Source organism: Lynx canadensis, chromosome A2 (genome assembly GCF_007474595.2).
Source record: "Lynx canadensis isolate LIC74 chromosome A2, mLynCan4.pri.v2, whole genome shotgun sequence".
NCBI classification, from domain to species: domain Eukaryota; kingdom Metazoa; phylum Chordata; class Mammalia; order Carnivora; family Felidae; genus Lynx; species Lynx canadensis.
The window spans coordinates 165824908-165849963 of NC_044304.2; the positions used below are offsets into that span (position 1 = coordinate 165824908).

Sequence of the window (25056 nt, forward strand, 5' to 3'; positions counted from 1 at the left end):
GCGGTCGCGTTTCATCAATGGGGGTCCCGGCGGTGACGGCCACTGTTGCTGAGTGACTGTCCCTGAGATCGTGCAGGGAGAGCCTGGTGGCAAACGTGCCGTGTCCGGAGAGTGGGCCAGGCCGCGGCTTCGCGCTGCAGGTGACGGAGTCCGAGGAGCCATTTACCTACACGTGAGGCTCGAGCAGGACAGAGAGAGTTGCTGTGTGCACAGTACTTGCAACAGTGCCTGCGGCATACCAAGCACGCTGTGGGGGTTAGTTAAACGCGAGAGTGTGTTCTTACGTCCGGCCGGGGTTCAGGAAGGGCCCAGTCACAAGTACCCAGTGTGTTGGGCAGAGGCAGAGACAAGCCAACCCCGTCAGCCCATTAGAGGCTGGAAGCATCAGCGGCAGGGGGGCGCGGGGCTCGGCCCAGCACACTCAGTGTCACATCTGTGTGCACGCGTGTGTGCGCTGGGGGTGCAGGGGCGCTGGGTCCAGCCCACCTGCTGCGAGGGCGGAGGCCAGCCACATGTGCCACCATGCTGGGCAGGTCTGACTTAGAAATCCCGCCCCCTGGGTTTCAGGGAAGAATTTGGCGGCCTCTGGGCCCCTGACTCAGGAGTGTATTTCCTACCAGTGTGGAGCTGGCTCCCTGCAACCGGTGTAGACATATCCGGTCTACACGGTGTAGACATAACCCTGCACAAGCCGCCTGAGGCCGCCACAACCTGGATGGCCTTCAACAGCAGAAATGTACTGTTCAGGTTCCATAGGCTGGAAGTGTGAGGTCGAGGGGTCACAGGGCTGTTCTCCCTCCGAGACTCTGGTTAGTACCTTTCTTATCCCTCCCAGCTCCTGGTGGCTGGCAACCCCTTGGTGTCCCGTGTCTTCTGGACACATCCCTCCATCCTCTGCCTTTGCCTTCCCACAACATCATCCCCATCTGTCTCTGTGTCTCCTTTCCTCTCCTCATAAGGAGACCAGTCCTGTTGGGTGGGGGCCCACCCTGCTCCAGAATGACCTCACCTTAATTCCATCTGCAATGCCCTTGCTTCCAAATAAGGTCACACTCCTGGGCACCAGGGATTAGGACACAGCATATCACTTTGTATCATATGTGAGGGGGACACAAGTGAGCCCACCGGGCACCTTTAAGAGGAACCTGTGATTCTTCTGTTCAGGAGGGTAACTCCCCATGAACAATTTGGAAACATACGTCGCGTGTACTGATAAAGTCGATGCCTACAGTTCCAAAATGCAATGCTTATTGGATCCGATATAGCATCTTTCTCAAATTGGTCATCCTTTCTCTTTTTAATGTTTATTTGTTTATTTTGAGAGAGAGAGAGCATGTGCACAGGGAAGGAGCAGAGAGAGAGGGAGAGAGAATCCCACGCAAGCTTCTCATCATCGGTGCAGAACCCGACGCAGGGCTCGAAGTCACAAACCGTGAGAGACAAAACCTGAGCCAAAACCAAGAGTTGGACGCTTAACCAACTGAGCCACCCAGGCGCCCCTCACATTGGTCATTCTTAACCAGAGTAGACACCAAAGCCACCCCTTGAGATTTGGGGGAGAAGATGCCTGTGCCCTCCAGATTGTCCTGCGTGGAGTACTGAAGGGCACACCCATTCCCACGTGCTCTCTGGAGAACTGCCCCCAGTGACACCAGTCTGCCACCACGGAAGGGTGTGGGCGTCCCTTCTCTTCTGCATCTGCCACACGCTCGGGGGCGCGTGAGGATTCCTCCTCTTTGCTGGATCGGCCCTTATCACCTTGAGCCCAGAGAGAGTTTGCCCTCCAGATAAGCCCTCAACAGTGCTTGTCACGAGCAAATAACACTCAGATAGTCGAGTCGACTTCTTGAAGATATGGTGAGAAGAAATGAGGAGCATTGATTCAGATCCCACCATGAACTAAGCACATGGATGGAGCTTTCTGCCACTTATGACTAGTTGATGGCCCCCAATGTGTTCTTCTCGTATGACTCTGCAGTGGTCCCTGGGCAGGACGGGCAAGGTGAAGGCAAGCTAAGCATCCGGTTTCCCAAGTTACCTGTAGTTACTTGCTCGGAAAGGCGGGCTTCTTGTCTTGTTCCAAGGCGAGGGCTCATGCAGTTAATTTAGTTGATGAAATAGGGGTTTGTTTTTGTTTTTGTTTTTTTCCCTCTGCAGAACTCTGTTCCTAAGCTACATTTACTTCATGGCATTTAAGCCAACTGCCTCATTAAGCTGGAGATCCTGAAGAAAGCGTTTGCAGAATAAGGATGTTCATAATTAACACAAAAAATGCCACGGCTTTATCTGCCTGGTCCTTCTCCCCTTAGTTTCTTATACTTAATGATCTCTTTATTGAGCAACTAACACAGAGAGAAATAAAAGAGCAGAGGAGCCCTGTGTTAAAGGGCATCTGGAGAAAGTAAGCTACCGTTCCCCTGGTTTTGTATGCCTTCCCCCCACCCCCCAACCCTGCGCAGGGCAGGGTTTCTTCCCATTTGCCGTCATCTCGCCATGGAAGAGAACTGAACAGAATAACATTCGCCAGAATTTGTCATCCCAGAACTATATGGTCTCTGACTTCCCTTTCCACCCGGCACAAGCGAGAGTCTGAAGTGACCCTTTTTTTGCATCCCCGTTTCCCGGTGCTTTGAGCTTAGCAGAAACGCGCTGGCATTTGCCGACGGAATTGATGGAAACTGATTACTCTCTGCCCGAAGTCAGGCTCGGCCTTCAACCCCATTCATTCTCTCTCCCGAGGGCGAGTCTGGAAGCAGCTTGCACACAAAGACGGCTGGACGTGGGAAGCTAGTTGTCTCTCGCTCCCCCGGCCACCCCCCACCCACGCACGCAGGCCCACCGGACACATGGCGGGGCCACTTGGCACAAGGTCATCCCTCTCGTTCTAGGGGATTGCTCTGGGTCCAAAGGGCAGAAGCAGATGATTCGTCTTCACAGGGGGTGTGGTGGCTTGTTTCTGTCAAGCTTCTCCACTTACGAAGGCTTTGTCAGCCAGCCGTGTTCCCGTTGGGATTAGCCTGAGTTGGCCATGAATTCACGTGCTGTGGAAACCGCTGCCAGGCCCCTCGCCACTGACTTTGGGGGCGGGAGGGGGAGGGGGGGTCTGCTTCCTTCCCCCTGCCCCTTGAATTCCGTTCACTGGCTGTGATTCCACTCGCCTTGATTGGCTCCCCCCGTCCCAGCCCTGCAGCACAGAAGCGATTGAGCAGAATCACCCACAAATTGCATTGCAAATGGTGCCTGTTTTTTTCCAGCAGGCCATCTGCTGGAGTCTATTACTCACCCTCCACAGAGCCAACCCGAGGAGTCAGGTGGTTCTGGGTACAGCCACTTCTGAATCACCTCATTCCACACTCACCTGAAAGTCACTTTGCTGGCTGCTGAAGACGCTGGAAAATTCCAGGCTCTGGAGAGGCGGTCTTCTTCCTTTTTTTTTTTTTTAAAACCTCAGGAGACCTTTGGGCCTCTGTGGGCTCTGGAAAAGCTTCTGAGCCCACTCGTGGGACGCCCCCAGGTGGCAGGATGCGGGAGGGAGGGGGGCGGTGCTGTTAGGGGTGATGGCCATGCCCTCGGTGGACAGAGGGACCTTGTCCAGGGGCTAGAACCAAGGACTCCGTGGCTCTTCATCTGTTGTCCACGGAGCCCCGCATTCAGACCTGGGTGCACTGGGGACAGGAGTGTTGGGTGTTTCGTGAGACTCTACCGTCTGGTGACCAGCCAAGTAGCAAGCCCGTGTTGCACTGAGGGGAGTCTCCATGAGCTTCTGGCCGCTGGAGGACAGCGCCCAGAAGGCAAGGAGGAGTTGCTTCCAAGGAGAATGACACTTGCTGCTGCAGGTGCCACAGACTTGGGGGCTCCTCCCCTGAGAGACCAGGCCAGTGACCCGGGGGTGGACGGACAGCTGCCTTCGGGCACCCCTGCACCGGGACTAAGGGTTTGCAGCCTGCCCCACTCGCAGGCCTGGACTATGGCTGCGAGCGCCTCCAGGACGTGGCCCCCAGGACGTGGCCCTAAGCCCTCGTGTCCACCCTGCGGCCATCCGATCCCCGCAGTGCTTCTCCCCCCAACCTGTCCGCCACCTAGGCTAGCCCAGCTCCCTCGTCTCCTCCGTGTTCCTTCCCCCGTGATCCTCTCCTTCTGCGGCCGGTTGTCCTTGGCTCTGTTCCAGCGTATGCTGTCCCTTGGGTTATGTGCACCCATTTTCAGCATGATTTCAGCTTCCTCATCGGCTTTCTGCCATACGGGCATGGGGGGCTGGTTTATGGCACACACCTGATGATAGCCAGCTCAGTGGGACTTGTATTACGTGATTGGAGAATTCTTCAATCGTTACTGTATTTTGTTTTTATTTATTCTTGAGAGAGAGTGTGAGTGAGTGTGTGAGCAGGGGAGGGGCAGAGAGAGGGAGAGAGGATCCCAAGCAGTCTCCACACTGTCAGTGCAAAGCCCAACACGGGGCTGGAACTCATGAACCATGAGATCGTGACCTGAGCCAAAATCAAGCATTGGACACTTAACCAAGTGAGCCATGCAGGTGCCCCTATTGATGATTACTTTAAAAACAAATCTGGAGGGAATTTCTTTATGATGCATATGGATTGTGTACAAGAGACAGTCCTTTGACCTAAAAGCTGTTTAGCACCCAGATGGGGTCTCTGGTCCCCAGCACCCTGACTTGGTACACTGGGCGAGTTTTAAGCAGAATAGAATTGTTCTTTCTGGAATAGATCACAGATCCCACAAAAATCATCCACAGGTAACAACTCTGATTAGCCAAGACACTTGGCTGCACTAACACACAATAATGGCATTTCTGGGGGAAGCCTATGAGAATTATCATTTGCATTTCAGCCCCGTTGGAGATGGGGCCATTTTGTTTTTCTGCCACAGGAAGTGAAATCCGTCGTTCCTTTAAGGCTGAGGAATGTGCTGACCTTTGAACCTGTTCTTTCGCACGGCTGTTCATGAGGGAGTATGTGTGTGGGCATGAATCCCAAGGCATCTCCCGCAAGCTGATCTGAGATTTTCCGGGATGTAACCTACAACACAGCTTTCTTTCTCACTCGGTTCTGCCTGGATGTGCCCTGCTTCTGCGTGGATTGATTTCCTGTAGCTTTGCTTTTGTAAAGCATCTTAAAATAATAACTCACAGTGGCGCAATAATTCAATTCAGAAAGCACTCGTTGGGCTCATCGTGTTCAAATTTGTGCAAACGAGAGAGAGAGAGAGAGAGAGAGAGAGAGAGAAGCTCTCCAGACAATGAACTTCTGTTCAGTTGGACCTTGATTTATTGGGGTTCATTCTGGGGCTTGGTGGTCAGCACCAGGCTTTTCTTGAGCCCCGTGGAAGGAAGGCATATCCAGGGCACGGTGAAGACCACTCGAAGGTTGTAGAAGGTCAGTGTCCCCAAGGCGGGGTTCATGATTTGCTGGCCAGCTCACAGATGTGTCCACGCACCATTGGTGTGCACTCCATGTGTGTGTCCGTTGTGTGTCCACATTTCTCCGCTTTGTGTTCCCTTAGAGGAGATTTTGAAGACCCACATCGCCCACTGGTGGTCTCCGGACGGCACGAGGCTCGCCTACGCCACCATCAACGACTCCCGCGTGCCCGTCATGGAGCTCCCAACCTACACTGGCTCCATCTACCCCACAGTGAAGCCCTACCACTACCCCAAGGTAGGCGACAGGAAACAGTAGAGCGAATTCTTCGCCTCGTTCCTCAGTCCCCCCGACCCAGGCGACTCCAGACGTGGAGCTGTAGAATCAGACGTGTTCTGAGCAATGCAGTAGAACAGAGGCAAGATTAATTATTTCCCATTACACTGCATTAAATTCCCATCTCCGCTGAGTTGAATTTGTTGGCAGGTTTACTCTATCTTAAATAGTTGAACTGCCGTTAATCATTTGTGTGAGTTTCATGGGACCCAAAATAAGTACCTTACCTCCCCTTGTGAGTCCATGGCAGCAAAGTCACACTGCCTGCTCTTGGGGCCCTCTCTCCTCACGTCCCTGTTTTAGAGTTTGGCTTCTGGGAGGTCCGAGGGACCTCTGTCTGCCCCTGGCCCCCTGGGTCTGCGCAGGGCTGTTTTGTGTTTGGTCATATCCTGGCCTGTAGTCTCTGATTGCTTCCCAGACCAAGTTGTTGGCACAGAGACTGGCAGGACAGCAAGGGTGCGGTGGAGGGGGAGGGGTACAGATGTCTGAACCTTGCTTTGTTAGCAAATCACAGCATCCTGGCACGAAGCAAGGACTGGTGCCACATTTTCTGCAGCCCGCACCGCTGCAGAGACACTGATGTCTGTCTGACAGAGTGGGCTCAGCGGCCCTCCCACCCCGCCCCCCCGGCTTCGCTGGAGTGCTCCAGGGCCCGCAGAGGCCACGGCCGGTGGACGTGAGCCGTTCACTGCCTGCACCTGCCTGGTGACGGAGCACTCGCTTCCCGCCTGCGGCTGCCTCGGAAGGACCCCTGGAGCCCGCGCCCGTGAGCGCTGAGCCGTGGCTCCCAGGCCATCAGACCATCTCCCAGATCGGAGGGCTGATGCCACGCGCCTTGTGTGTCGGAAGGACGAGACACGCCAGCCTGCAGGGGGCAGCAAGAGGGGCGATAGTGTGCAAGTGAGGCCAGTGAGGTGCCCGGCGTCCCGGGCCACAGAGAGGAAGCCCCTGGTGTATAGTTGGTGCAGGTGCCGTGTATTCATTTCTCACATCCCTGCCTGGAGCCTGAGAGTCCGAGATCGGGGTGCCAGGAAGGTCGGGTCCGGTGAGCACTGTTTCTTGCTCCACCCCTGCCTTCTCTCTGTGTCCTCCCACAGCGAGGGAGCTCCGGTGCCTCTTTCTCTCCACATGAGGGCACCAGGCTCTTCACGGGGCCCCACCCTCCTGACCTCACCTGACCCCGATGGCCTTCCCAAGGCCTCACCCCCGCATACTGTCACACGGGGGCTTGGGGCTTTGACCTAGGAAGGAATTCTCAGTTTGGGGGGTAGGGGACACAGACATTCCGTCCACAGCACCTGGTAAAACAATTCTCTTAATTTATTTTTGCTTTTTGAGAGAGAGAAGGAAGAAGGGGGAGGGGCAGAGAGAGAAGGAGACACAGAATCCAAAGCAGGCTCCGGGCTCCGAGCCGTCGGCACAGAGCCCGACGCGGGGCCCCAACCCACGAGCCGTGAGATCGTGACCTGAGCCGCAGTCGGACGCTTGACCCCCTGAGCCACCCAGGTGCCCCAATACTGAGCCTTTTCTGCGGGTCTTCGATCGGCGTGGCCAGTATCCAAGGAGGTCCCTGAGTGGAGGAGCACGAGCTCTGTGAAGGCTCAGCATTGTCCCCACCACCGTCCCACTCCGACAGCACTTGATGTCAGCCTGCCACACGGACCTGCCTGTTGACAGAATTCTCCCTTTTCAGCTGGGCTTCATTGGACCGGACTCTACATCTTGTGGAAGGGGCCAGGGTTTTAGTCGCAAACGGTTAACTAAATGCGGGCTCTTTTGACCCCTGAACGCCCCACCCCCCGCGCACACAGTGGGGCCAGTGGCTGCCTGACTCCTTGTGAACCCTGTTATGGGCGTTTCCCCAACTTAGGAGTGGTGACCTGAGATCCATCTGGAGTTCACACTGAGCTCTGGGGTGGGTGAAATTGGAATTACAGAAGCCCGGATGGTTTGTATTCGGATGGAAAGGCGGCATATTCTAGCCAACAGAACTCAGGCACCCCTTGCCCCGTTGCACTGTCTCCCAAATTAGAGGCATGAGTTGGTGACCCCGCCAGACTCCCACCCTATTGTGGTGAACCCGACATGTCTTCATGCAGGGAGCAGAGAAGCAAGGGTATCCGTCAGACCCGGCGTGTCGCTGACAAATAATGCCACGTGTTCCCCTGTCCCATCCCGGCAGTGCTGTTCCCCCCGAAGAGGGAGCACAGAGCAGCAGTGACGCAGAGCAGGACCCGCCCAGCACCTTTTCTGCACCTTTTCCAGGGACTTCCCTTTCCCCACCGCTGGGCCTCGGCCAACATTCATCAGCCTCCCCCACCCGTGTCTTTGCCCTTGGGCGCGCTGCCTCCTGGCATGGCCTCCAGGAATTTCTGTCCTGCTCCTTGTCCCATCCCTTGCCCCTCCCAGGTTGATAATCGGGAGGCACTTGGAGGAACAAGAAGTGGGTAGGGTTCCTGGAGAAGGAATGGCACCCCAGTTACCTCTGGGCCTTCGTGCAGCAACTGAGGCACTGTCCCCGCAGGAAGGTTTACTCACACCTGGTCTTCTTTGCTTCCCAGGCTGGATGTGAAAACCCCAGCATTTCCCTGCACGTCATTGGCTTAAATGGACCCACCCACGATCTGGAGATGATGCCACCCGATGACCCACGGATGAGGTTTGCTTCCTTGTTTCTACTATGTTAAAAAAATAAGATGAACGTTCATTTACGTGGTCTCTTCAGATTTATTTTACTGCTCTCTTAAACATCCAAGAAAAAGGTACAGTGTCCAAAGCTTTGCTTACTGCTTCATGATTCACTTTTCTGGAAAGGAATACGAGTCCAACCAGTACCACTATTTCTTTCCTTAGTCAGGAGGAGACTGCTCTCCCTGGGAGGCTGGGCTCCTTGGGAAGGGGCATGTCAGGTCAGCCGCAAGACTCCAGCAGGGACACGTTGTCTCACACAGGCAGACGCTGGAGAACATCCATTGGATGAATGGATATAGCCTTAACCAAGAAAATCCACATGATCAAACTTTCTGTAAATGGTGCCCCATTTAAGAGATAACTTTAGAACAATGGCGTACTTTGGCAGCTCGAGGAGCTGGTGGTAAACCCTGCTCTAGTAACCCACTTCTCCTGGTTGGTAAGATAACCTGTGTAGGTGTTAGAGCATATTGGCAAAGGTAACTGGCCTGTTATCATTACCGTCTGGTTTGGGTAGATTTTTTTTTTTCTTTTAACCAAAACTGCTGAGTAGGGTCTATCTAAGTGAAGTGGTCTGAGTATCACCACAGTTTGAACAGCCTGGGGACTGAATAGACTTCCAGAACCCCCCATATCAGCAGTAAGCTTCTCTATGGGGGATATTGATGGGGGACTGAAAAAAAGGGGAGCCCACCGGACAGACACCAGACCCGCTCGCTGATAGATCTCCGTAAGTCTAGATATGGGCCCAGTGAAGCCAAGAACGATTCATTCTGAGACTCAGAGGACACCCACCCCAAATTTTCCAAAACCTCTAGCCCAGGCTTTTACTATCCAGTTACAGAACTCCACATTATTAGTCACTTCTGGCAGCTTCTAGAAGGACAGGAGCTGTGGCCCCATCCGCTCCAACTCCTCCACAGGCCCTGCCCAGGGCTGGGCGCTCTGGCATTGGGTACTGCTGGTATTCTGTGGATGGTGTGGTCCTCTCCTGCGGTGACTTCCTTAGTAAGACCCTCAGAAGCGTGAGCCCGTGGAAAATTCCACAGAGATTCTTTTAACGCTTTCTTCTCCGTGGATAATAAAATGCTGTGAGGTCCTCAGGTACACAGACCAAGCACAGAATTCTGGGCTCTATAAATGGCTCCTCGCGGCCTCTCTCCCTGCCCAGGATTGGTCTCCTCAGTCATATCAGAGGGTCGCAATGTCCCCAGAGGCTAATGAAGCTGGCCCCCGAGCCACCGGTGCCTGGAGTCCCAGAGCCCTTGGTATATGCTGGTCGGGGCGGGGGGAGGTGTTGAACTGATCTGGCTCATGTGCTTCTGCTGGGGTAGAAGAAAAGCTCCGGTCATCGCTCTGCCTCCTCTCCTGAAGATCCAATATTTCATTGTTTTCCTTTCAGCCCCCATCCCTGCCAAGCCTCCCGGGGCCTGGTCCAGCAAACTCACTGAATTAATATGGAAAGTCACCTGGAAAATTTAAGCCATCTGTTTGAGTTAATTGAAAATTTCATTTGGTCAATTTGGTGATGCTGTTTCCACAGGCCTGATTACCTTCAAGGACAATGAAAAATTAGCCTCAGTCGGGGCTTGAAATTCAGACACTGGCTTCAGGTTCTCTGCTCTGATTTCCTAGGCTAAATGCAATCCCGTGCCTCACGTGCAGCAGAAATCTGTAATATGCAAACGTCACGCTGTCTCATTCTCTCTCTCTGTCACACGGCCTTGAGATTTTTTCCAAAGAGAGCACAGGTATATCAGAAATCGTAGAATAAGTTGTGAGCGAATATTTATCGGGCATTTAGTTCACCAGCCGTTAGCGTGAGCGCCGCAAGCATCGTGGGGAACAAGACGTGGAGCGGATGATGTAGGGCCCGGGGTGTAGACTGAATAAATCGTCACAAGCGAGTGGATAACTGCAGGCGTGCGAAGGGCCACCAAGCACGTGGGGTGTGGAGGAGGGGCCGAGCTACTGTGCGGGGTGACCGTGTCTCTCCCAACCTCAGCACTACGACACGTGGGGCCTGGTGACTCTTTGCTGTGGGGGGCACTGCGGGGTGTTTAGCGGGGCCCCAGCCCCACCCATCAGACGCCAGTAGCACCCCACCCTCAGTTGTGACAGTCCCCCGTCTTTGCCAAATGTCCCCACATGGAGAACCACTGGTTCAGAGTGAAGGATCTCGAGCCAACGCCTGCGTTCAAATCCGAGTCCTGGGACCCTGGGGAAGGTATGCAGACATGCTGCCTCAGTTTCCCCATCTGTAGAATGGAGATAAACATTACTGATAGAAGTGGTTGTAAAAACCAAATGAAACAGTGCAGGTGGCACAGGGCTGGCTATACGGTCACCCCGTCTTGTGGCGTGGTCAGTACTTCCTGTGGACTTGGTGGCAATCTTCCCCTTCAGAACTCAGCCTGACCTGTCCCCACAACCCCAGTTCTGCATGAACTGTCAGGTTGCAGTTCTCCGGGCAAAGTAAACGAATGTGTGTCGAAGACATTATTTAACTCCTTAGCTAATAAGGGAGCCAGTGAGGTGTTAGGACCAGTCTTGCTGGCATCGGCAAAGCTAGGTCTGTGTGATCGGTGTAACAGAGAAGTGTGGGGGCAGGTTTGCTGGGTAACGGGTCTAGCAGGGCCCTGAACTGTGACCTTGGGGGATAGCTGGTCCACCTGCAAAAACCCAGGAGGGAAGTCTGCCCGGGCAGAGTCCCCAGTTGCCTCAGAGGCCGAGCCCGGGGTTATGCTGGAAGAATACTGCTAGATCCTGTTCCCTCTTTCCAGGTTTCAAATACGTTTTCTGAGAATCTCTAAATGACGTCACCAACTGGACACAGAACGGATGCCCCGATCTCCTTCCAAAATCCTACTGCCCGCAGTCTGGCCGCCTCTGACTTTCCTGGGGGATCTTCCCCTGGAGGGCCCGGCGTCAGAGGGCGTCCCCTCCCTCCCATCTCCTGGTGACCCCAGCTGAGGCTCTCCGGGACCACAGGCTTCCAGGCCCTCCCCGCCCCTCCTGCCCAGCCCAGAAAGCCGTGAGCTATGTCAGACCGCCTGTTCCCTCTGCTGGCCTGCTGGTGGCTGGCTGTGCTTACATTCTTTTGTTCCCTTAAAATCATTAGCTGCTGAGGTCTGTTCTTCCACAATGTTGACATATTCCAGGCCCTTCTGCTAGAAACATGCTCTGGGCGAGTAGCGGCAGGCAGGTACAGTTCACCAGACGGCCGGGGGCCAAAAACAGCTTCTACGTCAAGAAAGCCACCTGTCGTCTTTCTTCTTCCGAGGACCCAACCCTACCTGCCCACGCTAGAGCCACTGCACAGCTTTATCCCGCCTCTCGGCACCCCTCCTCAGATATGCTGGGCTCGCCCCCTTCTTGGGGCGCTTGCACCTGTGCTCCGTCTGCCTGGAAAGTTCCCCCGCATGGCTGAGGGGAGCACCCATGCACTGTCAGTTGCGATCAAAGTGTTCCTTCCTAGCAGTGTGGAGGTTCCTCAGAAAATTAAAAACAGACCTACCCTATGACCCAGCAATAGCACTGCTAGGAATTTACCCAAGGGATACAGGAGTGCCGATACATAGGGGCACTTGTACCCCAATGTTTATAGCAGCACTTTCAACAATAGCCAAATTATGGAAAGAGCCTAAATGTCCATCAACTGATGAATGGATAAAGAAATTGTGGTTTATATACACAATGGAGTACTACGTGGCAATGAGAAAGAACGAAATATGGCCCTTTGTAGCAACGTGGATGGAACTGGAGAGTGTGATGCTAAGTGAAATAAGCCATACAGAGAAAGACAGATACCATATGGTTTCACTCTTATGTGGATCTTGAGAAACTTAACAGGAACCCATCGGGGAGGGGAAGGAAAAAAAAAAACAAAAAAAAAGAGGTTAGAGTGGGAGAGAGCCAAAGCATAAGAGACTGTTAAAAACTGAGAACAAACTGAGGGTTGATGGGGGGTGGGAGGGAGGGGAGGGTGGGTGATGGGTATTGAGGAGGGCACCTTTTGGGATGAGCACTGGGTGTTGTATGGAAACCAATTTGACTATAAATTTCATATATTGAAAAAAAAAAGATTAACCAGGTATTTTGACATTGATATTTAAGTCACATCTCCTCTTTTTGAGTATTATGTTAATACTAGTTTATATTTATTAAAAAGTTCTGTTTAACAGAAAAAAAAAAAAAAGTGTTCCTTCCTGAGCACTTCCCTAACAGCCAAGCCTGAGTCACAGCCCCACTCCCTCCTCCCCCGGCCTTACTTCCCTTCCTAGGGTCATCCCAGCAGGATATTCTGTGTGCTGTGTTCACCAAGTCCTTTCCCTGCCCAACAGCTGGAAGGAAGGTCCCCGAGCAGGGACTTGGGTCTGTTTTGTGCAACGCCCGCCCTCCCCTCCAGAGCAATGCCTGCAACACAGGACAAGCTCAGGAAACCTTTGTTGAATGGGCCAGCGAGCTGAACAGGTAGCCAGTAAAATCCTACATTGATAGGATCCTCAACGACTGAGAGTTCTTTGGTTTTCTGGAACCTTTCTAAGAACCAAACCTTTAGAAATGTGTAGGCGTTGGTGACATCGTGCCATTGCCACTATAGGATGCTGTTGGGGAGGCAGAACTTCAGCCGGGACTCCTTAACAAAAAGAAGGATTAACAAAAGGAAATCAGCTCATTAATGCGCATGGAGCCCGTCTTCAAAAAGCTCACCGAAAAGTGACTCAAAGCAGCAATTCAGAACTGCCACCCCTGTAGCATCTTCAACCAGGAACAGTAAATTTGCAGGGAATTAGCCGGACGAAGGGGAGCAGTTTTAGGTGTTCAAGGACAGCAGATCATGGGAGGCAACTCCCAGAGGAAGGTCTATTTGCAGATTCCGCTGGTGCATCTCTGCGTAAGAGTCTGTCTCCAGCCCAAGGAGAACGTGTCTCCTGCCTTTTTTCTGGGCTTGCTCTTCTTCATTGCCTTCAGCTCAAAATAATTTGTATGTCAAAAAGGCATATCTTGAGGCAACATGTTCTGGCTTTCTTCAACTGGTCTAGGAAAGGTAAAAGTAAGAAACCTACCATGTGGAGGGTTTTAGGGAGGAGGGAAGGAGACCCACATCCTCCAAGGACCTAGGTGGGGAGAGACAACAAAGAAATGTATCCTATTACAAAAATTAAGTGCCACAGAGTAGGCATTCTTTTTTTTTTTTTTAAGTTTATTTATTTTGAGAGAGAGAGTGCAAGCGGAAGGAGGGGCAGAGAGAGAGGCAGAGAGAGAGAATCCCAAGCAGGCTCTGAGCTGTCAGTGCAGAACCCAGTGTGGGCCTTGAACCCACGAACCATGAGATCATGACCTGAGCCGAAATCAAGATTTGGTTGCTCAATCGACTGAGCCACCCAGGCGCCCTGACATTGATTCTTTTAAGAGTTTTGCCAAAGGATGGAGAAATCCTCTCCAGGGAGGAGGGTCGGCAGGTGGAGGGGTCGGAGGTGTGGGCAGGATTTGGGGTATCCCAGGATCCAGTCTTCAAGAGAAGTAAGGGAGCACAGGGGTCCCAGCATAGAGTGGGGAGCCCTGAAGCATCGTCAGTCATGTGTTGTGGTTTGAACTGTAAAGCTGTGACCTCAGGGCTATTTATATCTTTGCTCCTTCCAAACCGGACTTCTGGATTTGCTGGTGGGTTTTCACTCTTGCTTTTCCTTCTGCCCGTCTCCCCGGGAACAAGGATGTGGGTTTATAGCATGTACAGGACAGTGGCTGGGTCCAGGACGGCCCTAAAGGCTTTTGCAAGCTGTACACATCTGAAGTAGCTCCTAGTGCCCCCGTTCCCCAGATGTGAAGACTGAGAAATGCAGAGTTTAAGGAAGGTGTCTGAATCCACACAGAGTGTGGAAGGGGGTGCTGGGCCTCAAGCCAGGTGGGCTGGACAGCCTCACCTCCCTGAACAGCCTCCAGAGAGGTATGGAATATTCTGGAAGGTCCACTGGTCACTTTCAGCAGGCTGGTCAAGGAGCCACCAGGAGGAAGAAACAAGACACTTCATCTGTCAGCTGTCTGTCGTTTACACCACCCATTTCCAGATTCCTCCTGTTGTTTGCCTGCTAACCAGCCTGACCTCCCCTCCAACAGTTCTCAGATACAGGGAAGATGGAGTCTGGGCTTCCGGATCCTTCCAGTTGGCCAACACTTACTGACCCTGGTTTTGTGCCGCACGCTGTGTTAGGCACCCGGATGGCCTCTCCCATCGTGTCACCCACAGTCCAGAAAGCGGGACAGCTCATGGTCCACGGCCGAAATGAAGTGTGGTGGGAGCCACGACACGTGAGGTGGGAGGGACAGCAGCCCACAACGCGGCCCTCGGGCGCAGGACTCCCTGGGCCAAATTTGAGGCCGTCTTTTAAGACGTTTACGTGAAAGGTAATTAGGGACCATGACCCCGCGGAGGCAGGGCTAAGGGAAGGGCAGCAGCGCCTTGACAAGCTGACCTGTGTCCTGTGGGTGGAGACCTAGATGGAAATCATTACGCACCGCCCGCCCCGTGGTTTTTACCATTTTCTCCCCCCAAACCCAGCTGCTCTGATCCAACAAACGCGGCTGTGTCGTGCTGGTTTCCTGGCGCCTTCCCAGGGCTGGGGGGCTGGGTGTTGAGCTAAGACGCAGCATAGACCCGCAGGACCTTTTCGAAGCCTAGTTGCACTGTGCCGATACGTGTTTTTATTCTCCTCCGAATATCCATTCGGCCGGGGCACAGCTGGCGGCCGTGCGCTCTTCCTGATTGCCAGACGGCCGCGGGCTGTCACACAATTGCACCGTGAGAAGGAGCCCAGTGGGTCCCTGACGCACCTGGGCGGGGACGTGGGCTGGCAAAAGGCTCAAAGGCGTCTTGCTTTCATTGCGTTTTCTTCTACTTGAGCTCATTCGTTCATTCATTTTTGACCTCCGGTTCCAAGGACTTAGATGGGCTTAGCTCATGGAATCCCACCGCTGGTCTGTGCGAGGCTTCACTCTTTTTATTTCATTGTTCTTTTCAGGGAGTCCCTACTCCGTGCTCTCCTCGCGACATAGACACTTATGTTTCTTGGTCAGTTTCTGGCTTTTTGTTTGCTGAAATCGACTACTTTGTTCAATGCATTTTTCCTTTAAATTGTTTTTTTTCTTTATTGTTTTTAACTTAATTCCACTATACTTAACATGCACTGTTTTATTAGTTTCGGGCGTGCAGTATGGTGATTCAGCACTTCTGTACATTACGCGGTGTTCATCAGTATCAGTTACTCTTTTTTTTCTTAAGTTTATTTATTTATTTTGAGAGAGCGAGAGAGAGAAAGCACGAATGGGGGAGGGGCAGAGAGAGAGGGGGACAGAGAGAATCCCAAGCAGGTTCTGCTCTGCCAGTGCAGGGCTGGATGCGGGGCTCAGCCTCACGAACCAAGAGATCGTGGCCTGAGCCGAAACCAAGAGGCGGACGCTTAACTGACTGAGCCACCCAGGCGCCCCAATAGAAGTGTCCTCTTAATGCCCATGACCTATTTCACTCATAACCCTGCCCACCTCCCCTCTGGTGACCACCGGTTTGTTCTCTATCGTTAAGAGGCTGTTTCTTGGTTTGTCTCTTTCTCTCTCTTTTCCCCTTTGCTCATTTGTTTTGCTTCTTTTTTTTTTTATTTTTTTTTATTTTTTATTTATTTATTTATTTTTTTTATATATATATATGAAACTTATTGACATTGTTTTGCTTCTTAAATTCCGCCTGTGAGTGTGAACTCCTGTGGTATTTGCCTTTCTCTGACTTATTTCACTCAGCATTGATACTGTAGCTCACCCATATCGTTGCAAATGGCAAGATTTCAGGCTTTTTTTGGCTGGATGACAGTCCACTGTATACCTGTACCACATCTTCTTTTTTTTTAATTTTTTTTTTCAATGTTTTTTATTTATTTTTGGGACAGAGAGAGACAGAGCATGAACGGGGGAGGGGCAGAGAGAGCGGGAGACACAGAATCGGAAACAGGCTCCAGGCTCCGAGCCATCAGCCCAGAGCCCGACGCGGGGCTCGAACTCACGGACCGCGAGATCGTGACCTGGCTGAAGTCGGACGCTTAACCGACTGCGCCACCCAGGCGCCCCTTTTTTTTTTTTTTAAATTTTTTTTTTTTTCTTTTCAACGTTTTTATTTATTTTTGGGACAGAGAGAGACAGAGCATGAACGGGGGAGGGGCAGAGAGAGAGGGAGACACAGAATCGGAAACAGGCTCCAGGCTCCGAGCCATCAGCCCAGAGCCCGACGCGGGGCTCGAACTCACGGACCGCGAGATCGTGACCTGGCTGAAGTCGGACGCTTAACCGACTGCGCCACCCAGGCGCCCCTTTTTTTTTTTTTTAAATTTTTTTTTTTTCTTTTCAACGTTTTTATTTATTTTTGGGACAGAGAGAGACAGAGCATGAACGGGAGGGGCAGAGAGAGAGGGAGACACAGAATCGGAAACAGGCTCCAGGCTCCGAGCCATCAGCCCAGAGCCCGACGCGGGGCTCGAACTCACGGACCGCGAGATCGTGACGTGGCTGAAGTCGGACGCTTAACCGACTGCGCCACCCAGGCGCCCCTGTACCACATCTTCTTTATCCACTCATCAGTCAGTGGACCTTTGGGCTCTTTCCATCCTTTGGCTATTGCAAACAACGCTGCAGTAAACATAGAGGTGTATGTACCCCTTTGAATTAGTGTTTTTATATTCTTTGGGCAAATGCCCACTTGTGCAATTACTGGATCCTAGGGTGGTTCTATCTTTAACTTTTCGAGGAAGCTCCATAGTGTTTTCCAGAGTGACTGCACCAGTTTGCAGTCCCACCAACGGTGCATGAGGGTTTCTTTTTCACCACATGCTCACCAACACCTGTTGTTGCTTGTGTTGTTCATTTTAGCCGCTCTGACAGGTGTGAGGTGGTATCTCAGTGTGGTTTTGATTTGTATTCCCCTGATGGTGAGTGGTGTTGAGCATCTTTTCATGTGTCTGCTGGCCATCTGGGTGTCTTCTTTGGAGAAGTGTCTGCTCCTGTCTTCTGCCCATTTCTTAGTGGGATCATTTGTTTCTTGGTTGTTGAGTAATATCAGTTCTTTATATATTTTGGATACTAACCCTTTATTGTCTATGTCATTTGCAAATATCTTCTCCCATTCCATAGGCTGTCATTGAGTTTTCTTGGTCGGTTCCTTTGCTGTGCAGAAGGTTTTCATTTGGATGTAGTCCCAGTAGTTTATTTTTGCTTTTGTTTCCCTTGCCTCCGGAGAACTGTCTATGAAGATGCTACTATGGCCAGTGTCAGAAACATTACTACATAGGCACCTATTTAAACATATTTGAGTCCCCCTTCTCTCCATTAATGTTAGTAAAACGTGTGTTGCTGTTTACACAAGTGACATTGTGATGTACATAGATACAGATACATAATAAACTTCTGTGTGTGTGTAGACCGTTTCCCCTCTTTTTCACTCAGCAGTATGTAAAGACCTAGCATATTTCTGTGTGTACATGCAGCTCTCTGCTTCTAACTGTGCACGTGGTCTAGATTTCTGCAAACCCTCGGGGCTTACATTCTCAGGGCCTCCTCTGCCACCAGGTGCCTCTTCCACACATGACTACCCATGATAAGCCCATGCCAACCAGCTAGGAAACGGAGCCTTCTTTCTGGTCCATCTCTATAAAATAGGGACTCGTTGGGAGATTGGTATAGTGAATCCAATATAAACCTTGACTAAGAATTAGGGGGAAGACAGAGGTCATCAGAGCAATGCAAACATCACACAATAACAAGGTCCTCATTACTAGTGACCTCAGCCCCAGCCCCTTCAACAACTATACTGCTGTACCACCATCGTCTCACCCCCGTCACCATCACCACTATCACCGCCGTCACCGTAACCTTCACCCCCACCACCTCCATCACTTGCCTCTACGTCTCCTATTCTATAAATCCCTTCATGTTCAAAGCATATCGACGATTGAACAAGGACTCCACGGTCCCTAAGCTGGCACCTCTCTCACCTCCTTCTCCCTTATCCTGACAATGATCCTACATTATAACCAGCCCCTAAGATGGAAGGGAAAGGTTCCTCCATTGAAAGTGAAATCGTGGAAATCTACATCAAATAGTAATCTGTCTTGGAGCCACATCGCTTTCATATTCTGCAAAATGCAATTTGCCTGCAGATATTTTTACACAACCGTGTGACTCCTCTGAGGACCCGCTCAGATACGGAGCCAGACCCTTCATCACCGGCAGCATTTGGTATCTGGTGTTTCCGTTTGCTCAACAATGTCTTCTATTTAAAAACATCACTTTTTAAAAATTTCTCCCAAAATATTTTTTTCTTCTCCGCCTTTATTCATGGAATGAACATTGCTGAGAAAATGCCAGAGTTAATTGCAGGCTCTTTATTTCGCGAGATAAACAGACCTTCTGTTCCCTTGCCCTTTATTGCCCACAACTGTGAGAACCTTTGCCAGAATTTGGAGTACCACAAAGTGACACAGCACATTAATCCCTGGGAGAGAGACAGTGCCCTGTTAATATTTTATGGCAAACAAATGGACTAATAAAAAATTCATATACTTCTCACCAGGAAGAGTCCGTGTATTTTGATCTGAAGGCACCTTTGGCTGCAGAGTTTTGGGAAGCTGGCAGTGTCTTCTCAGCAAACTTGTGCTTTTCACCACGCCCTCCACCCCCATCCACCGGGCAGACCCATGACCTCCTTACAGTAGGGCAGTCCTTACCCCTCACTGAAATGAGGGGTTGTCTGTCTCCCCACAAACCGAGCCCCCCCTACAACGAGGGTTTGGTTCTCTGCATTGCCAGCACCTGGGACCATGTCTGCACAATGCTAAACCCTAACTAAACGCTCTTGGAATGAACAAATGTTATTCGTTGGCAGATGAAGTACTTTAGAATAACGAGAAAATTGGTAGCATTTCTTCTAGGAACCTTTACTTCCTATTAATGTTTTGGTGTCATGTTCTTTTTAAAATGCAATTTCTGGGGCACCTGGGTGGCTCAGTCGGCTAAGCGTCTGACTCTTGATTTCAGCTCAGGTCATGATCTCGCGGTTTGTGGGCTTGAACCTTGCATCAGGCTCTGCAGTGATGATGCGGAACCTACTGGGGATTCTTTCTCTCTCCCTCTCTCTCTGCCTGTGCTTTCTTTCTCTCTCTCTCTCTCAAAATAAGTTTTTAAAAAACGCAGTGTCTAAGATTCTCAAAGTACGATCATCTGCTTTCTGTGATTATCAGAATGTTTCAGTATCTCTCTTCATCTCGGCACTGGATCAATCCTTGTGTCTTTCAAAGCCCTGCTCTGTCTCGTCTGCTTACATCATTGTGCTTTAAACCCTGTTTTCTCCCCTCTTTTTACTGCAACCAACTTCTCTTTATTCCAGAACACCTTATCTGCCTGCCAATACGTTTATTCACCCAGAGAACGTTTAGTAAAGGCAGATGTGGAAATGGAGATCTGTCATTCAGTGGCTCTTGGAGGTGTTCTCTGCGGTCTCCTGCTCACCAGCATGTCACGTGGCTCACTTAGATCGTGGTTCTCAAACTCAAACACCACTGGAATTATCTGGGGGCCTCGTTCAGCCATAGGCTGCTCAGCCCCGCCCACAGTGTTTTGGACTCAGTGGGTCTGGGTTGAGGCCTGAGAATTTGTATTCCCAGCCTTCCCAGTATGCTGGTCTGGGGATCACACTTTGAGGACTGCTAACTTGGATAATCAAGCGTGGGTGCGGAGACTGTTTCTGCTACTGCCTTTGCCCCCTGCGGCAGAGGCATTGGCTGCTTCTGCCGCAGAAGCCCCCTGTCGCCATTGCTGTCCGCTGCTGTCTCTGGGTGGGCCAGCCTCCCGGGAGTGTGGTGGCTGCAGGGGGCGTGCTCTGCAACTCTGAGCCGGTGCGCACAGGACCCTGGAGACAGGCTCCCCGTCTCTGTCCGTGCTTCCTTCCAGGCGCAATGGAATGGATTTGAAGGCACCTTTGGCTAGAGATTTGCGGGAATGGGGTGATGTTGATGTGCAACCCGGATTCATTGCCTGCACCGACACAAACAGGCCCCGTGGAGAGGCCAAGGCCAAGGGGGCTCAGAGTTCTCTGGGCACGCAGGCCTGCGTAACCTACGGCTATCCCATCACACAAAGTCAAGTCGCATTACTGTTGCTTCACTGACATTGACTTTCTTTCCCATTATAATGTCCTTCTGGATTCTCCTCGGCCAGTGCCTCCTCTCTCCTCTCGTGAGGCAGTGTGACTCAAGTCGTGAGGATGTTATTGGTTTCTTCTGTAGGTACCCGAGCCTTGGTACTGGGTCACAACTAATAGGAGGCATGCCCTTTGCAGTGCCACAAGGAGCTCCGGGCCCGGCTAGTTGTCAAGAAGAATTGGTAATACACGGCAATGGAGACCACATGGCACAGACCACAGGTTCAAGGAGGGAGGGGTGACCGTGGCCTCGTGGAGGATTCTGGGGGAGTCCCTTCCCGCCCCTGTTTTCAGCATCTGTAGTTGGGCCAGTGGTGCCCGTAAACTGTGAGCAGAAGCAGGCAGTCTGGGACTTCTCATCTGGGGAAGACGGGCGTGGGGGTTCCTACTGTTGCGCATTGTCTGTGAGCTACACAGCCCTAATGCGGAAACCTCTGTCCAGCATAAACAGCACACAGCCTAGGGCCCTCAGCACCTCTGCAGAGGGAGCACAGCGAAAACACGGTGGACGCGCCATTCTCCTGGGAAAAGAGGTCTTGAGGGGGGACACATCTGGGACACAAATTGACCAGGCCCCCAGGCTGGCCCCAAACACAGCTGTGGGGTCACCTGCCTGTGGACAGCCTCATAAAGGCCCCTGTTCTATAAAATTCAGAAATCACAGAAGCTTCTCTTAGCAAAGCCCCCAAGAGAACTCAGCACATCAGAGCAATAGCTCTTGAGTATGGTTTCAAAAGAAGGAAAACTTCCTCCAGGATGTTTGGTCCTTTTTTTTTTTTTTTTGAGAAGGACAGGGGACAAAATATGTATTCAGTTTGTGTATGTATGTTCTAATTAAAACTGTTCTGTTTGGGGAATAATTCGGCTGAGATCTTGAACGCCGTGAAGCCCTCTCCTGTCCCAGCGTGTCTGCCCCCGCCGGGCCGGGCCGGTTTGAGTCGCGAGCTGGACAGCTCCCTGCTCCGGCCGCACTGGCCTCGCTGGACAAAGAGAAACGCTTTCTGGATTCTGCAGACACGGTTTCTGCCTCACGCAGTCCACACACTCGAAGTGTTCTGTCCTTGACAGGCCCCCTCTTGCCCGCTTTTCTTGTAATGTCGATTCATTGCTTCAGGAGCTTAAAAAAACACTCATTCTTGCGCATCAGTGTGGCCAGAAGCACCCAGAGGAGCCGTGCCCATGTGCCTCCCGAGGGCAGTTGCCTCTCCCTACGTCCCCACGGGTACTCGTCGACAGACCCAGCCTCATCCAGGTCACTCAGTGTTTGTCGACAACTCCGTGCAGTTATCTTTTCTTAATTTTTATTTAGTTGTAACTTTCCATTTCCTTTTAGTCAAAATGCTCCATATTAATGCTTAGAAGTAAAACCATGCAGAAGGGGTTACAGGGAACAACAGTCCCTCCCCACTCACCCAGCCCCAGATGGAGATGACCTTAACTCCTTGTATGGTTTTCCCCAACAGTAACCCTTGCGTCGTTAAATAATATGCTTATATATTTCATTTTTTATTTACTTGTTTTTTATTAATTTATATTAATCAGTTTTATTATTTGTTTTTATTTATGCGTAATTTCTTAGGATACACAAGAAATGTGCATACCCCACCCCATGCCCTCCCACCTTCTCATTTATGTGCGTTTTAATTTCCTCTGTTGGTTACCTTTATTTTATTTTTTATTTTTTTTAATGTTTATTCATTTTTGAGAGAGAGAGCGTGCATGCGTGGGGGAGGGGCAGAGGGAGGGAAACACAGAATCCGAAGCAGGCTCCAGGCTCTGAGCTGTCAGCACAGAGCCCGACACGGGGCTCGAACCCACGAGCTGTGAGATCATGACCTGAGCCGAAGTCGGATGCTGAACTGACTGAGCCACCCAGGCGCCCCTGTTGGTTACCTTTAGAAACTTAAATAATATTCTTACGTTACCTTTAGAAACTTAAATAATATTCTTACCAGTTTCTTCTGTATTGCGTTAACTATAGACAAGAATTCGCACCTCCCCAGTTTGAAAGATGAAGACATGGGTCCTGTCCTTTCCTCCAGGTCCCTCTCTGTCCCTGTCTCTCCCCTAGAAACTCTGTCATCTTTTTGTTAACATTTCTGTCACTGAGATTGGTGGCATTTGCATTCTGTCCCGTGGCCATAACTAAATCTTACTGCTACTCTGTACGTTGATTCTAAGAAGTTAAAATCAATAAATAGCACTGACTTGATCATAAGTAATTGTCTTTCATGCTAGAGGTGTGATGGGGCTGTGTGTCTTTTTGTTCAGCGTTTTTTCCCGGAGTTTTAAATTACTCTGTTTTTAACGTGAACTGTTTGATTTTTTCTTACTCTCATTCCTGTCCTCCCAAACTCCATTAGGTATTCTGCTGTATTGCCCTGTTCCCTAAACCTGTCCTCGCAAGAACCCCCACTGCCCATCCCAGTGTGGGCTGACTATTCTCTACCACGTCCTGGGACCTCCACTGCTGTCCCGAGTTGGAGCCACTGTTTTCTGGATCACATGCCACCTTCGTTCCTGATGACATTTTCATTAAATATTACATTATTACATACACTGGGGCACCTGGTGGTTCAGTCGGTTAAGCGTCGGACTCTTGACTTCAGCTCAGGTCATGATCTCACGGTTCGTGGGTTCGAGCCCTGCCTGGGGCTCTGTGCTGACAGTGCTTGGGATTCTGTCTCTCTCTCTCTCTCTCTCTCTCTCTCTCTCTCTCAATGAATAAACTTTAAAAATCAAATAAATAAATTACTACGTAAACTATTTTGTTCTTATATAAACCATCGTGATTTAAGGCCAGATTTTCTGTGGTCCGATCACCAGTGTGACTGTTCCATCAAGGAAAGACCCGTAGCTCTGGTCTCCCATTAACAAGTCTTGGTGTAAATTCTTCTTGAGAGACTTCCTTTTCAAAACCGTCTTGGCTATTTTTTTCCATTTCTTCTTCCATGTGAACTTTAGAATTCTTTTACTAGATGATCTCTCTGCAAAAAAAAAAAAAAACAAACAAAAAAAACACCTATTGGTCTTTCTGTTGGAATTAAATTTATTCCTTTAAAAAACATTCAACATTCAGCACATGTGATGCACCTTGCAGGGGCTGACGATACAGGAAGGAACAAGGCAGATGTGGTCTCTGCCCTCAGGAAGCTTACGTGGAATCAGTTCCAGCCTTCCCAAGTGGATTCTCATTTTGAAAAGTTTTTTTTACCACATTTAGTTTCCTCTTCTGGAAACATAGTTTATATTCCTTTCCCTTTAATGTTTCTTTCTGTTTCATCATGTATGATGTGTCTTACCTTTTGTTCATAATCTTCTCTGAAACAGGCGCCTGGAGAGCTCAGTCAGTTCAGTGTCCAACTTCCGCCCAGGTCATGATCTCACGGTTGGCGAGTTCAAGCCCCACATCAGGCTCTGTGCTGACAGCTCGGAGCCTGGAGCCTGCTTCGGATTCTGTGTCTCCCCCTCTCTCTGCCCCTCCGCTGCTTGTGCTCTGGCTGTCTCTGTCTGTCTTTCAAAAATAAATAAACATTAAAAAAAACTTATAATCTTCTCTAAAAGATTCGCTAAATGTTTGTAATTCAAGGAAATAGTCACCCAATATTTTTGTTTGTTTGTTTTATCATGTTTTGTCGCATAATAATTACTTCTGATTGTTACTTCAAATTGGTTATCAAATCGATAGGTGTTTGGGACTAGTTACAGGTGATTGATTTTCTGGATCATCTTCTTACATGCTAAACTTAAAAAAAAAACAAACATGTTTATTTATTTTGAGAGAGAGGGGGAGAGAGAGGGAATCCCAAGCAGGCTCCATGCTGTTAGCACAGAGCCCGACACAGGGCTCAATCTCACGAACCATGAGATCATGACCTGAGCCAAAACTAAGAGTCAGATGCTCACCCTTGGAGCCAGCCAGGAACCCCCATGCTAAGCTTTTAATTTTGAGTCTTTAATTTTTGATTCACTATGGTGTGTACTTAAGGACAAGATATGGGTCGTTAAAAACACACTGAAATTTAAATACCCCTTAGCCCTAGAACAGCAGAGAAATTTGCTATCAGCCTAAATTTTGACCCTTTGTCGAAACTTACTTCCTTATTAGTGGATTGTGGTGAGATTCCTTTCTTCTTAGGACTCAAAGATTCTATCAGAACATATTTAGGCATTTTATTAATCTCCCTGGCATGTGGAAAATCCTTTTAATCTACGTATTCAGATCCTGTTTTACCCACGGAGATGCCTCTTCTGTGAGTTTTGGAGATCATTCTGGTCCCGGCACTCTGGTTTCCCTGTGAGAAGTTCTTATGTCCTCGGAAGGGACAGTCCCCGCCCCTTTCTGTCGCCTCTGTGGCACCTTCCTCTGCCTTCTGGGAGAGCTTCCCCAGGTTTGCTCAGTTTCTCCTA

The 25056-nt window shown here is 50.6% G+C and overlaps 1 protein-coding gene across 2 annotated transcripts in view; it reads left to right on the plus strand.

Moving 5' to 3' along the window:
* The window catches only part of DPP6 (dipeptidyl peptidase like 6), a 729761-nt gene that overhangs the window by 624572 nt on the left and 80133 nt on the right, over nucleotides 1–25056 (plus strand). For both annotated transcript variants that reach the window (XM_030308879.1, XM_030308880.1), the window contains exons 9-10: nucleotides 5524–5678; nucleotides 8279–8376. In XM_030308879.1, the coding sequence (XP_030164739.1) occupies nucleotides 5524–5678; nucleotides 8279–8376 (253 nt within the window). The remainder of the gene's footprint in view (nucleotides 1–5523; nucleotides 5679–8278; nucleotides 8377–25056) is intronic.